This window comes from Ursus americanus, chromosome 11, assembly GCF_024610735.1.
Source record: "Ursus americanus isolate L20-20 chromosome 11, mUrsAme1.1.p, whole genome shotgun sequence".
NCBI classification, from domain to species: Eukaryota; Metazoa; Chordata; class Mammalia; order Carnivora; family Ursidae; genus Ursus; species Ursus americanus.
The window spans coordinates 26,621,922-26,635,695 of NC_142137.1; the positions used below are offsets into that span (position 1 = coordinate 26,621,922).

Consider the following 13,774-nt stretch of genomic DNA (forward strand, 5'->3'; position numbering starts at 1 on the left):
TAGGTTCAGAGAAATTAAAAAACTTGCTCAAGGTTATACAACAGCAACAAAACAACTGTTGAGTGCCTACTATGTGTCAGCCCTACGTTAGGCACTGGGGAGCCAGCAGTGAACAAAGTCAGCAAGAACTGGAGAAAGGATACCAGTTTAGGTCAGATCAACCCCAAAGGCTGGACTTTTTTGGTAATATGTTGCTGAGACATGTGGGGTGATTCTTTTTTTTTTTTTTTTTTTTTTAGATTTCATTTCTTTATTTGACAGAGAGAGCTCACAAGCAGAGGGAGATGCAGAGGGAGAAGCAGACTCCCTGCTGAGCAGGGAGCCTGATACAGGGCTCCATCCCAGGACCCCAGGATCATCCCAGAACCCTGGGATCATGACCTGAGCCAAAGGCAGACACTTAACCGACTGCGCCACCCAGGCACCCCTAAGGGGTGATTCTTAAGGGGACGACTAGGGATTCCCAAAGGCTAAAGATAGGTAACTATGCTTGAGCCCAGGTTAGGATGTCTGGATTGTTTGTTTTGAATCCTAAACATCAGCATGACTCCTTGAACACAGCAGAATTTCAGAACATGTTTGTTCAGGGAATGAACAGTAGAACGAGACCAGAAACTTCTGTCAATTTTGTTCATGACTTAACCTCCAGCGTCTGAATACTGTCAGCCATGCAGTGAGTGCTCAGGTCAGGTTTGCTGACTGGCTGAATGAATAAGTGAAGATTAAGGCAAATAACGGAGAGCAGGGTTCTTGTTCCTTAGATGGTGCAGAACATTCTCAATCTAATGGTTTTAGGTCTACTTTTGGTTGTAGATACTTTGTTTGGGCAAAGGAACAATTGTCCTGGCCCCTATTCTGCAATGTTTTGACCCCCAGTGACGGTTGCTCGGTGTCAACAGTTCTCTGTACTGAGTCCAGCACATCCCGACCAGGGGCAGACATAGTTCCATGGGCAGCAAGTCTTATTTCCTGTGATTCCTCTTCTCTCCTTCCGCTTGTTGGGGTGAACGTTTTTATATGGTTGGAAATCAGATCCCAGGAGAGTCAGTTTTGAAAAGATGGTACAGGGTGCTTTATGCCAGAATGAAATGGCAGAAGGCAGGAACCATCCTTTTGTTTGCCTTGGTTACAGGGATTACTTGTAAGCTGAATGTATAAATATGAGCCTCAGGTAACTTCTTAGAACTAGTGTGTCTAGTCACACCTCCTCTTTAAATTCTGCACCCCTAAGAAAGTTTGGTATTGGTGTTAGCTAGGTCATTTCGGGAACAGCTCTTTTCCAAACAAAACAAAATCCACGATCTTCAAGGTTTATCTTTTTGAAAAGTCAGCAGATGGAGAAAAGGAGTTGTACTGAGTGTCCTGCACGATCGATAAGTCTGAGGGTTCATGGTCTCTGCTTCGGTCCATTCTTTATCTCGACATAATCTTTATTTTAGGTCCAGCACAGCTTCACAGACTCCCTGTTTAGACCTCAGTCCCAGACTCCCAGACTACAAGCATGGACTGGGGCATGGACTACAAGCGTGAAAAGCAAAAATGAGAATCCCAAAGAAGCATAGTTTACTGTAGTATGATATTTTGAATTCAATTATTTAAACTTCTTTAGTGGTTTTCCTTCCTTTAAAAATGTTCATTTTTCTGACTATAAAAATAACGAAGGGTCATTGTAAACAATTATGGAATAACAAAAAATACAAAGAAAAAAGTGATACATAATCTTACTACTTAAACATAAACTCTGTGTATTTCCTTCAAGACTTTTTCTAAACATCTTTTTATTTTATACTGTTGATATATAAAAAATATGTAATATATAAATATTAAATTGTGGATATTCTGCCTTTTTTTTTTTAAAAAAGCAACCATTTTATTTACTTACCTCCGCTTTATGTTTTTTTTCTCTCTCTGCTAGAAGTTCAGCCCTTCTTTTGGAAATCATATCATCCTGTTACAGAAAGAGACATTTAAACATTTTAGTGGATAATGATAAAATTACTTTTTAAATATTAGTATATATGTTTTTTCCCAAAGTGGGAATAGCATTTGGAGGGAAGGATGGTAAACCTTTCAGAAAAACTTATGATGGTGGTAATTATGCTACTACATCCTGTGTCTCTGGAACTTCTCAATAGCTACGTCCCTCCGGAGAGATAAACAGCACGTGGGGGCAGCCACTCTTTCTACAAACTTTAGAATGCCTTTTCGAATTTATTATTTATTTGTTTGCTTTGGTAAAGAGCACCCCTAATCAGATGCAAATCAGATATGATTTGCAGATATTTTCTCTCACCCAGTAGAATAACTTTTCATTTCCTTGACGGCTTCTTTGTTGTGCAAAATCCTTTTAGTTTGATGTAATCCCCATTGGTTGACTTTTGATTTTGGTGTCAAATCCAAAAAAATAATTGCCAAGACCAGTGTCAAGGAGCTTACCCCCTATGCTTTCTTTTAAAAGTTTTATGGTTTCATAATTATGTACTGTATGGTGACTAGCATATCATAATAAAAAAATTGAAAAAATAAAAGTTTTATGGTTTCAGGTCTTATGTTCAAGTCTTTAATCCATTTTGGGTTGATTTTTGTGGATAGTATAGGATAGGGGGTCTAGTTTCATTCTTTAGCATGTAGCTGTCCAGTTTTCCCAGCATGTACTGAGAGACTATCCAACCTCCATCATACACCTTTGGCTTCTTTCTTGTTAACTAATTGACAATATAGGCATGGCGTTGTTTCTGGGCTCTCTCTTCTGCTCCATTGATCTATGTGTCTAGTCTGCTATTGAACCTCTCTATTGAATTTTTCAGTTCAGTTATCGTATTCTTCATCTCTGTGATTTCTGTTTGGTACTTTCTTATATTTTCTATCTCTTTCTTGAAATTCTTACTTTGTTCATGCATTGTTCTCCTGACACTGTGAGCATCTTATGAACATTGTTTTGAACTCTTTATCAGGTAAATCACTTATCTTTGTTTCAGTAAGATCTATTTCTGGAGTTCTCGTTTGACACATATTCCTCCTCTCTTTCTTCCTTTCCTTTGACTCTGTGTTGGTGTCTGCACCTTGGATAAAGAAGCCATAGCTCCTAGTCTTCACAGAGCAGTCCTGAGTAGGAGATGAACCTTATCAATCAGCCTGGACTGAGTTCTTGGCTGTCTCTCAAACCTCTGTGACTAAGCTACTTTCTTTGTTCTCAGTGGCTCGCAGTTGTTGAGCATGTGCCACAACCTGTCGGAGGCCCAAAGGGGAGCATCACACACTGCATAGATGGACTGGAAGCTGGACTCTCAGGCAGCAACTGTTTTGATGTGGATGATACAGGTATTTTCTCATTTGTCCATTGTGTATGAGTCACTCAGCTAGTTTCTGGATTTCTTTCAGAGAGAATTGCTTCATGTGTAGCTGTAGATTCAGTGTGTGTGTGGGAGGAGATGAATTCAGGAGGCTCTTTTATCGCCATCTTGGGTGGGATCCCAGGGTACCCTATCTACCATATTTCATTTATCCATTCATCAGTTGATGGATATTGGGTGGTTTTCACTTTTTGGCTGTTATGAATAATGCTGTTATGAATATTCATATATAAATCTATGTGGATCTGTTTTCATTTCTGTTAGATGGATTCCTAGAAGTGGAATTGCTGGATTCCCTATGACACTTTTGAACATTTTATGTAATACTCCTCAGATTTCAGTTTTGGAAAAGATATCCTAAACTATTATCTGGATCTGTTTCACTATAGGCTAACATGGCCTTGATGGATGGTGTCATCATTCCAGGAACTAGTGAAAAAGCCACTGAGAAGTTTAATTCTTTATGTTGCCTCTCCCACTTAGCTCCTGTGTCTTGTATAGGGATACATTAGTGCTGCCACTATCTTTAATTTTATTTGCCTTGGAGAGAAAAGCATTAACATATTGCAAATCACATAGGCCTCAAATAATTTTTAACTAATTATAAATAGTATTAATATCTGATTAAAAGTGTTTTCATATTGACTGTGGTATTAAAATCAGAAAATTACATTTTTGTAAAGACCACTTTATAATTTCAATAGATGTTGAACAAATTTACTCCTACGTTTTTTTACTGGATACATACCTTGATTTTTGCCTTCAATTCTTTGATGAGTTTTTTCCTTTCTAATTTTTTCTTTTGTTTCTGTTTCCACTTTTCAATTTGGGAAGGAAGGAGTCGATCAGAAATATCTTGATCATCAACTTGTATAAAAACAGCAGCATCTGGGAAAAATCCACGTTCCCCCAGAAACAGGGCCTCCTCAGGATATCGTGGGAAACCATCTAATATAAAACCTGTGGAACTTGGTAGAAATTTCATAATTTATTTGCTTTAATTATTATATTATAAATATTGATTTAAAAAGAAAAAATATTAATAACTCACAACTTTATATAAGATGTGCAATGAATAGTTTTAAAAGTTTACTGTGGTATCTTTAATTTCTTATAATATTTCTACTTGTGTAAACATGGTGTGTTTTCTCCTAAATGTATTGAATTAGATTAAAATGATAATATTTTATACTTATTTTTATAGTATAGATAAGTTCTCTTAAATTTAGTCTTAATATTTGATGAAAAATTAAAAGAAAACAAGTTCTCTGCTTGGGAGGAATGCCCAGTCTAATGACTGTGTCACCCTTATGTAAAGGTGGGTTTGGCCAGCCCATCTCTTGTGGGAATCTACCTTTGCACACTTTTTCTTCTAGTGACGCTCCTTTCATGAGACAGTTTGTACCCTCTTCCGTGGGTTCCTTATGATCAATGACAATTACTAATGTATGCATCCTGGCTCATATGTGTAAGATGATTATGTTCAAATAGAATTATAAAATTTGCACAGGTATGATGAAACTGTAAGGATCAGAAAAATAAATGGAATGTGACTACATTTTTATTATTAAACAATCAGGCTTTAAGAACTTGGTTTTGTTTATTTAAAAGAGTCAATATCGGTCCCCTTTTGAATGAGAATTTATCCTGTTTATCTAAAATTTGGGTTGTTTTAGGTATTTATATTTAAACATATGTTTTCTTCCTCGTAGGACTTTTATGAACATTTGACAACTTGAGTCCTTATCTGACATTTTAAAATATTTCCTATCCTACTAAGTGGGCAAATTTTTATATTTTGGCTGTAAGATGTATGTCTTTTTCTTTAGGGATGCCTTCAGTATAGTCTCTTCTGTGAGAACAATTTCATCCCTACTGTTCCAGCTGTCCCTTCTTTGTCAATGACTTCTAAATCTCTACCTCTATACCCAACTTCTCTTTTGAGTTTCAATTCAGAATTTTCAAAAAGCTGTTTAGTTTCTTCATTGAAATGCCCTTCAGGAATTATATATGCATCATACTGTCAAAAATCAGACTCATTGTTACACTTCCACACTGCTCTTGCTTCTGACTCACTGGTATTCAGGTGCCAAACTTCAGAGACATTTGGACTGCCCTGCCACCCCCTCTTGCTTCTCACATATAAGAGCTAAACCCTGGCGTGTCTTCTTCTGTACCCACATTTCCATTTCTACCGTTACACCTCAGTTCAGGCACTTATTAATCTCTCCAGGACTCATGCAATAGCCCTTTAAAATGTGTTGATTTTTTCCCTGATTATAAAAGCAACAAATCTCACTATTGAAAAATTGGAAAATAGAGAAAAACATGAAAAAGGGCAAGATTATCCATAATCTTATATCCTAGAGATTACTGAGATTTTGTTTTGTTTCTTTCCAGTTTGTTCCTCATGTGTCCATTTTGCTATTAAATTATAAATAACTTTGTATCTTTTGAAACTTAATGTTATATAATAACATTTCTCATGCTATTATAAATTCTTCATTTTAACACATTTTAATGGTTGCATACCTAGCTATTTAATTTAGGCTTTTTATAATTTCAGTTTTTTACTTTTTTTTTTTTTTAACGAGAGAGAGAGAGAGAGAGAGCAAGAGTATAAGCAGGGGGAGAGGGGGAAACAGACTTCCCACTGAGCAGGAAGTCTGATACCAGGCTCAATCCCAGGATCCTGAGACCATGACCCGAGCTGAAGGCAGACTCCCCACAAACTGAGCCACCTAGGTGTCCCTCACTTTTTCCTTTTAATTTTTCAATCCATACGCTTTTTTTTTTTTTAAATTAATGTATGGTGTGAGGTCAGGAGCTAAATTAATGAAGAACCACCCATGACTACATCAGTTTTTTGTTGTTCTTTTTGTTTTTTTAAAGATTTATGTATTTGAGAGAGAGAGAGAGAGCACGAGCAGGGGGAGAGGCAGAGGGAGAAGGACAAGCAGACTTCATGCTTAGTGCAGAGCCCGGTGCAGGGCTCGATCCCATCACACCAAGATTATGACCTGACCTGAAATTAAGAGTCAGATGCTTAACCGATGGAGCCATCCAGATGGCCCCCATGATTGCATTGTTGCAGTCAACCTGCCTAAGTTTGCCACAACTAATGAGCCAATTTAGGCAGCAGGAAACTAAAATTAAAGTTGATGACGAATCACCTCACTCACTCATTTAGGCCATGGACTAGGTGAAAAAGAGCGTGCAGAGGAGCACTGGGACTGGCCAGTTATTTGAATGCTCTATAATATAGCTTCTTTATCTCCAATGTGAGATAATAAAAGTTTCTATTCCATTGGGTAGTTGTAAGGATTAAGTAAACTAATGTGAATAAAATACAGAACAGTATCTGGCACATAGTAAGTTCCATATAAGGGTTGCTATTACAGGTACTATAATAAGTATCATTTCTCTTTCTTCTGATATATACCAAAGCACGACATTCTGATTAGGAAATTGCGGTGAAGTTTTAAACTCTGATGGCATGGAGATTCTTAAATTTGTCCTCTCTGAGGTCAGGCTTGTTCCTGGCTTTTAAGAAAGGGATAGCACTCTGGACAGTTATTAAGTGGTCTTAACAGTAATTACTGAAAGGCTCCAAGGAAAAGAGTCCAGCCCATCATTGGTGTACATGGATTTAGAATATGGTCGCTCAACCATAACTACACAGCAAATGTTTTTAATGTGTAGAATCACTAGTTTATAAGTAAAAGAAAAATCTTAAATTTATGCTGGATTACATTTTTAACTTTTAAGAACAGAGCAAATAAAAGTCAATAATTGTATAATTCTATATAAAATAAGATACCGTATTGGTTCCTTAAGCCACCACTCAGAAAGAATTGTTTCAAGAATTTCGGGAGGTAATGGCTCATTTTCCAGTAGATTTAATTTGATTGCTTCTTCTTCTTCTGTAAGTTGTATGTCTGGAGGCTAAAAAACCAAAAATCAGAAAACAAAAAAAATTAAACTCTGTATTAGTAAATAATACTCTATTACATTGTTGATTAGGATGAGACCTTTTCTTCTTAGGCTGTTTTTAATACTGCTGCTTGTTAACAGTTTAAAACTTGAACTTTTTTCTTTAAATCAATATTTAATATGGTTTAAAATGTCAAATTATATATTATAGCTAAGAGGAGTTACTAGTGATTAGCGTGACTGATTTTCAAACATGGCCTCAGGATATCTTGTGTCATCACTTTTTGCTACTATATGGTTTAATGTGTATTACACACCCATAAGGCTTAACCAATTTTTGTCATTTATCTTATAATTCTTTAACCTAGATTCTAATTAAAGGATGGGCCAGCCAGGCAGTCAATTGGAATATAATCTATACCTACGTCCATTTACAGGGGATCACTTGAGAAGAAAAGGGTCTAACTATATCAGAAATGGTGAAAAATGAGTTAGAATTAAGAACTTTCTCTTTACAACCCCAGAAAGAAACCATCTAAGAGATATATAAAATTTCTTATGATGCATCATTAGAAATTAATATTTTGAGAACTCTGCTGGTGCTGGGGCAGATTTTTATGACATTTGATAGAAAACAGAGAACACAATAAAGGAAAACCTTATAGTCTGGGTCAGATATACCAAATAACAGAATCCCAAATAAATGCCATGTAACAGTCTCATCAGGGAAAGCTTTTCAGATTTTTATTGGAGTCATGTAAAACTTAGCACTTCGCATTCTAGATGAACAGTAAGATATGTATTTAACATATGGGGAGGATGACATATGGGGAGTTAATTTTTTTCTTCTTCCTGGAAACTTTATAGAGTTTTATACTGCTTATATTCTACTTCCCAAAAGTAAGCATAATTATCTGCAAAGAGAGTATTAATATTACTACCGGCTTCCTTGTGTTTTCTTCTTCAATCTTGACATTGGCCTGAATTGCAAGTTCTTCAAGTTCTTGTTTTGTAAACCGTTCTTCATCAGAATCTTCTTCAAATTCACTTCCAATCTTCTTTTCGGTTTTGAGCATTAGTTTCTCTTGAAGAAATTCTTCAAACTGAATGTGAAAAATGCCCCATTTTTCTGCTAACTGTCTTCCACAGACAGTTTTGCCAGAGCCACGGGGACCTATAAGGCATATTCTTACTGGAGGAGCCTGACACAGGGGGTGGGTTGGGGAGAGGTAGGGTAGGAGGAGAGTGAAGACAAGGAAGTTTTGAGTAATTTAGAAAACATAAGGCTTATTCATTGCTCTCCCTAAAACTGAATTATCACTTCACAACACCAGCCGTGTCAGAAGGCACAACCATACACATATTTCAGTAGTCCTCCTGGGCACCACATAAAAATTAAAGTTCATGAAAATAGCCCAAATTATTCAGAAGCATTTAAATCATGTTCTATATGTTCTGTTTAAGAAGGCATTGGAATTAGGGACACTGGCTGGCTCAGTCAGTAGAGTATGCAACCCTTGATCTCAGAGTTTTGAGTTCAAGCCCCATGCTGGGTGTGGAGCCTACTTCATCGGGGGAGAAAAAAAAGAAAGTATAAGTGACAATGTATTGTGATTTGTATATTTTGATCTTGTAATCCCATGCTAGGGAATTATACTGATACAATAATTCAAAAGAAACAAAGAATGACATGCCCAAAGATTTCCTAAATACTATTTCATATCCACAATGACAAATCACACTATGAAAATATTGTGAAAAATGTCTAACAATTAGATGTTAAAATGGTACATCAAAATGATGAAGCATCATGAGATCTATGTAGAAATATATAAGCTTTCATTGATATAATGTTAAGTGAAAAAGCAGACTATAAAATATTACATACACTGGAAAGAATACACATCCATGTGGAAGAGGGAGAAAGTAAAATAAAAAAATGAAGGTTCTTGTCTAAAGCTGGTGCAATTATGCACGTGCTTTATTTTTAAAATGGAGAAAATATTACCAGTAAAATATACATAACATAAAATTTACCATTTTAACCATTTTTCAGTTAAATTCAAATATTTATTTATTGAGATGGTATACTTAAATACCATAAAATCCACTTTTTATGTATATAATGCAGTAGTTTTGGGTATATTCATTTTAACCATTTTTAAGTGTATAAATCAGTGGCATTAAGTACATTCACGGTGTTGTGCAACCATCACTACTATCTGTTTCCAGGACTTTTTCATCATCCCACACTGAAACTCTGTACCCATTAAACAATAACTCCATTCTCTTCCCTGCCTGCCCCCAGCTCCTTGCAACCATTATTCTATTTTCTGTTCCCTGTGAAACTGCCCACTTACACAGCTGCCTCTTAATGTAGCAAGCAATAAATGTAGCTGGGTCTTTTTACTTCAGTTAAAAAGACAGATATTATGTGTTGGTTTGACACAAGTCATTACTGCAGAAATCAAAAAAGATAATTGTTTTACCTTATATTCCAAAAAGTTGTTCTTGGAACTTAGATATTTTCACCATGTTGTTATATATGATTGGGGACTTCACTATTAAATAAAACGATGAAGGCTGGCACTAAGTCCTTGAAAAAGTACTCATGAGCAATCGTTAAGATCGGACAGGAATATTGTTCTCACCTTTAATGGTTCTTTATGAGCCACGTACTCCTCAGGATGCTCCAGAAACTTTTCTTTAGCCTCAGGACTTGAAAAGTAGTAGATCTTTTCTCGATATTTAGCTGCTTCGTCTGTGCTGCCTGGTTGTAGGATGAAGTTTTCTTTGAGAAACACTGGACAAAAGTGCTTTGTATCTCCTAAGTGCCTTCTCTTCTCTTTAATTCTATCTTCATTCTACAAATATTATTCAGTTTTGGGAACAGTATTAAAAGTATTTTGATATAAGACTGAAAATTAAGTAAAAATAAATTAAAATAATGCGTATTGAATAATACTGAAGCCATAACAAGATGCCTTTAAAACAATCCACAAAAGGCCAGTTCTTATACTAATTTAATTAAATAAAATATCGGTTTCTCATATCCCTCTAAGCTCACATCTTGAATAATGTCTTCTCCATAACAGTATGTCTTTAAAATACTCAACAATTTTATGTGTACCCTTCCAGCCCCTTTTTTCAAAGTATATCCTACCAATACACATGTAAAAATATACAGATATTTAGGCACAGACACAGTATTTCAAGAAATACCAATGGGATAATACTTTACAAGACTATTCTACAACAAGCTTCTTGTCAACAAGACATAAGGATGACTTTCTGTAAAGGTGAAAACATGGGACTAATCTACACTTTTCTTGCACCACTCCTGTTCAATTTTTATATGAGAGTTATGCAAACTCCAAAATAAGCCGGGAAGTATTGCTATTTTTGTATGATGTGGAAGATTTTTATTTATTTAGAGAGTGTGAGTGGGGAGAGGGACAAAAGGAGAGGGAGAAAGAGAATCCCAAGCAGCCTCCCCTCTCAGCATCATATGATGCGGGCTTCGATCTCATGACCCTGAGATCATGACCTGAGCTGAAATCAAGACTCCAACGCTTAACCAACTGACCTACCCAGGTGTCCCTATGATGTGGAAGATTTTAAGCAACATAGGAATTATCTAATCAACAAAGGCATATTAGAAATGATTTGTAACTCCCCTCTATCTTGTTTGTTCAGCTTTTACAGTTCTTCCTAAGCAAATTTTAGGAATTCATATTTTGAAAATCCTTTTTATCTTGACTTTAAAATTAATTAGTATAAAGTTCCTATAATTTAAAACAACCCTGTTTTTAAAATTTGATTACATACCCATTATTGTTTCAAATGTTATTTGCTTCTTCTTTTTACCTAATTAGAGTTGTTAGAAGTTTGCCTATTTTATTACACTTGCCAGTGGAACAACTTTTCACTTTTTGAAATTAGGTCTACTGTTTTTATTTTGTCTTCTTTTCCTATTTTGTTAATTTTTGCCTTTACTCTCCTTTCTACATTCCTTTGGTTTATTTTGTTGTGCTTTTTTCTCAGATTCTGGAGTTGAATGCTTAATTAATTTTTCCTGCTTGGAAAAATTAATTTTTCCAACACTTTAGGTAGGGTTGCCAGACATAAAAAATAAGAATGTGGCTTCCAGTTATATTTGAATTTCAGATAACAAACAATTTTTTAGTATAAACTTGTACCACATATAGAAATTATTCTTTTATCTGAAATTCAAATATAACTGGGTATCATGTTTATTTTTAATCTGGCAGCCACAATTTCTACTCCTGCCATACTATAAAGCATTTATATGTGATTTTTTTTGAAGGGCTAAAAACAATATATTTTTTTATTTTGAAGCTGAAATGTATAATCTATCAAAATTAAGGATTTTGATAATGCTGAAATAAGGTCATGTGACATTTAAAATTGTGTTGAATTCTCAAATCTTTGTTCCATTTATATGACTTTTTATAATGTATTCAATTATAAAATGCAATTTTATTATTTAAATTTTTTTAAATTTTAAAGTATTTATTTATTTGAGAGAGAGCAAGAACACACAAGCAGGGGGAAGGGTCAGAGGGAGAGGAAGAAGCAGACTCCCTGCTGAGCAGGGAACCCAATGTGGGACTTGATCCCAGGACCCTGGGATCATGACCTGAGTCGAAGGCAGATGCTTAACTGACTGAGCCACCCAAGCGCCCAAAATGCAATTTTATTTAAAAGCATTATTGATTTCACAGTAGAAATATATGCTCTTTTTAAAAATATTTTATTTATTTACTTGACAGAGAGATTTTCTCTTTTAGAAATATATGCTCTCAAACAATACTGGAAGTGTAAGTTCTGACCTTTGTGAAAGTCAGTAAAATTTCATTTCATGAGAATTTTATTTTATGTTTTAAAGATTTTATTTATTTACTTATTCAATTTTTAAAAAAAATTATGTTAGTCACAGTACGTCGTTAGTTTTTGATGTAGTGTTCCATGATTCATTGTTTGCGTATAATACCCAGTGCTCATTGCAATACATGCCCTCCTTAATAACCATCACCGGGTTAACCTATCCCCCCACACTTCCCCTCTGAAATCCTCGGTTTGTTTTCTGGAGTCCATATCTCTCATGGTTCGTCTCCCCCTCTGATTCCCCCCATTCATTTTTCCCTTCCTTTTCCTAATGTCCTCCATGCTATTCCTTATGTTCCACATATAAGTGAAACCATACGATAATTGTCTTTCTCTGCTTGACTTATTTCACTTAGCAGAATCCCCTCCAGTTCCATCCATGTCAATGCAAATGGTGGGTATTCATCCCTTCTGATGGCTGACTAATATTCCATTGTATATAAGGACCACATTTTCTTTATCCATTTGTCTGTTGAAGGGCATCTCGGCTCCTTCCACAGTTTGGCTATTGTGGACATTGCTACTATGAACATTGGGGTGCATATGCCCCTTCTTTTCACTCCATCTGTATCTTTGGTGTAAATACCCAGGAGTACAATTGCTGGGTTAGGGTTTATTTATTTATTTGACAGTGAGAGCACAAGCAGGGTGAGCAGCAAGCAGAGGGAGAGGGAGAAGCAGGTTCCCACTGAGCAAGGAGAACTGTATGATAATTTGGTTGTTTTAAGCCACTAACTTTGTGGTAATTTGTTAAAACAGCAATAGGACCCCAACGAATGTCTTAAATGATAAGACTGAATGGAAGACATATCTACAAATACATGAACAAAAGAGTAAAAAGATGGAGAATTTGAGGGAAAAGATAAGGATATTTGGAGGATAGAGTCAAGAGACCTAATTAGTATTGAGTAATATAGAAGGAAGAAAAGGAAGAGATGGAGAAGAGGAAAGAATTAATTTCCCACAGATACAGAAAGACATAACATACAGATTTAAGGGCACTCCAAGTATGGGCAAGATTGATGAGAAAAGACAAACACTTGGCCATATCTTGGTACGACTCCTGAATTCTGGAGTGGCATTAGAACTGTTGTTTCTTCTTGTACTTTCTGTTTGGCAAAAGGGAAGTATCTTTGTTGTTGATTTTTTCCTATTGTAAAAATGATACATTTCTAATGTTAAAAGATCAGATAATATAGATAAGCACTTAAAAAAGAAAACTTACTCGTAAGTCCATCACTCAGAGATAACCACCATTAACACTTTTAACAGCTTAACTGACATTAAAACAGTGTACATATTATTTACAGTATAAAATTTGGCTAAGTTTTGACACAAGTATTCATTTGTGAATTCACCACAACCAAGATAATGAACATATTCACAAATACCAATTCACACTTCTTTGTAAAATCTCTCCTTACTGCTCCTATTTGCCTCCTACCTGCCCTATCGCCGGGGAACTACCTGTTTTCTAGCACTACAACTAGTCTAGAGTTTCTTAATTTTTATATAAATGGAATCGTACAGGATATATTCTTTTTTGTCTGGCTTCCTTCTCTTAGCATAATTATCTTGAA

The 13,774-nt window shown here is 35.5% G+C and overlaps 1 protein-coding gene across 1 annotated transcript in view; it reads right to left on the reverse strand.

The window, feature by feature from the left end:
• The window catches only part of AK9 (adenylate kinase 9), a 119,301-nt gene that overhangs the window by 28,617 nt on the left and 76,910 nt on the right, over positions 1 to 13,774 (reverse strand). Inside the window, exons 24-28 of the mRNA XM_087865377.1 lie at positions 9,938 to 10,150; positions 8,228 to 8,488; positions 7,174 to 7,298; positions 4,102 to 4,321; positions 1,883 to 1,948 (exon numbers count right to left, since the gene is read on the reverse strand). Coding sequence (XP_087721503.1) covers positions 1,883 to 1,948; positions 4,102 to 4,321; positions 7,174 to 7,298; positions 8,228 to 8,488; positions 9,938 to 10,150 — 885 coding nt within the window. The remainder of the gene's footprint in view (positions 1 to 1,882; positions 1,949 to 4,101; positions 4,322 to 7,173; positions 7,299 to 8,227; positions 8,489 to 9,937; positions 10,151 to 13,774) is intronic.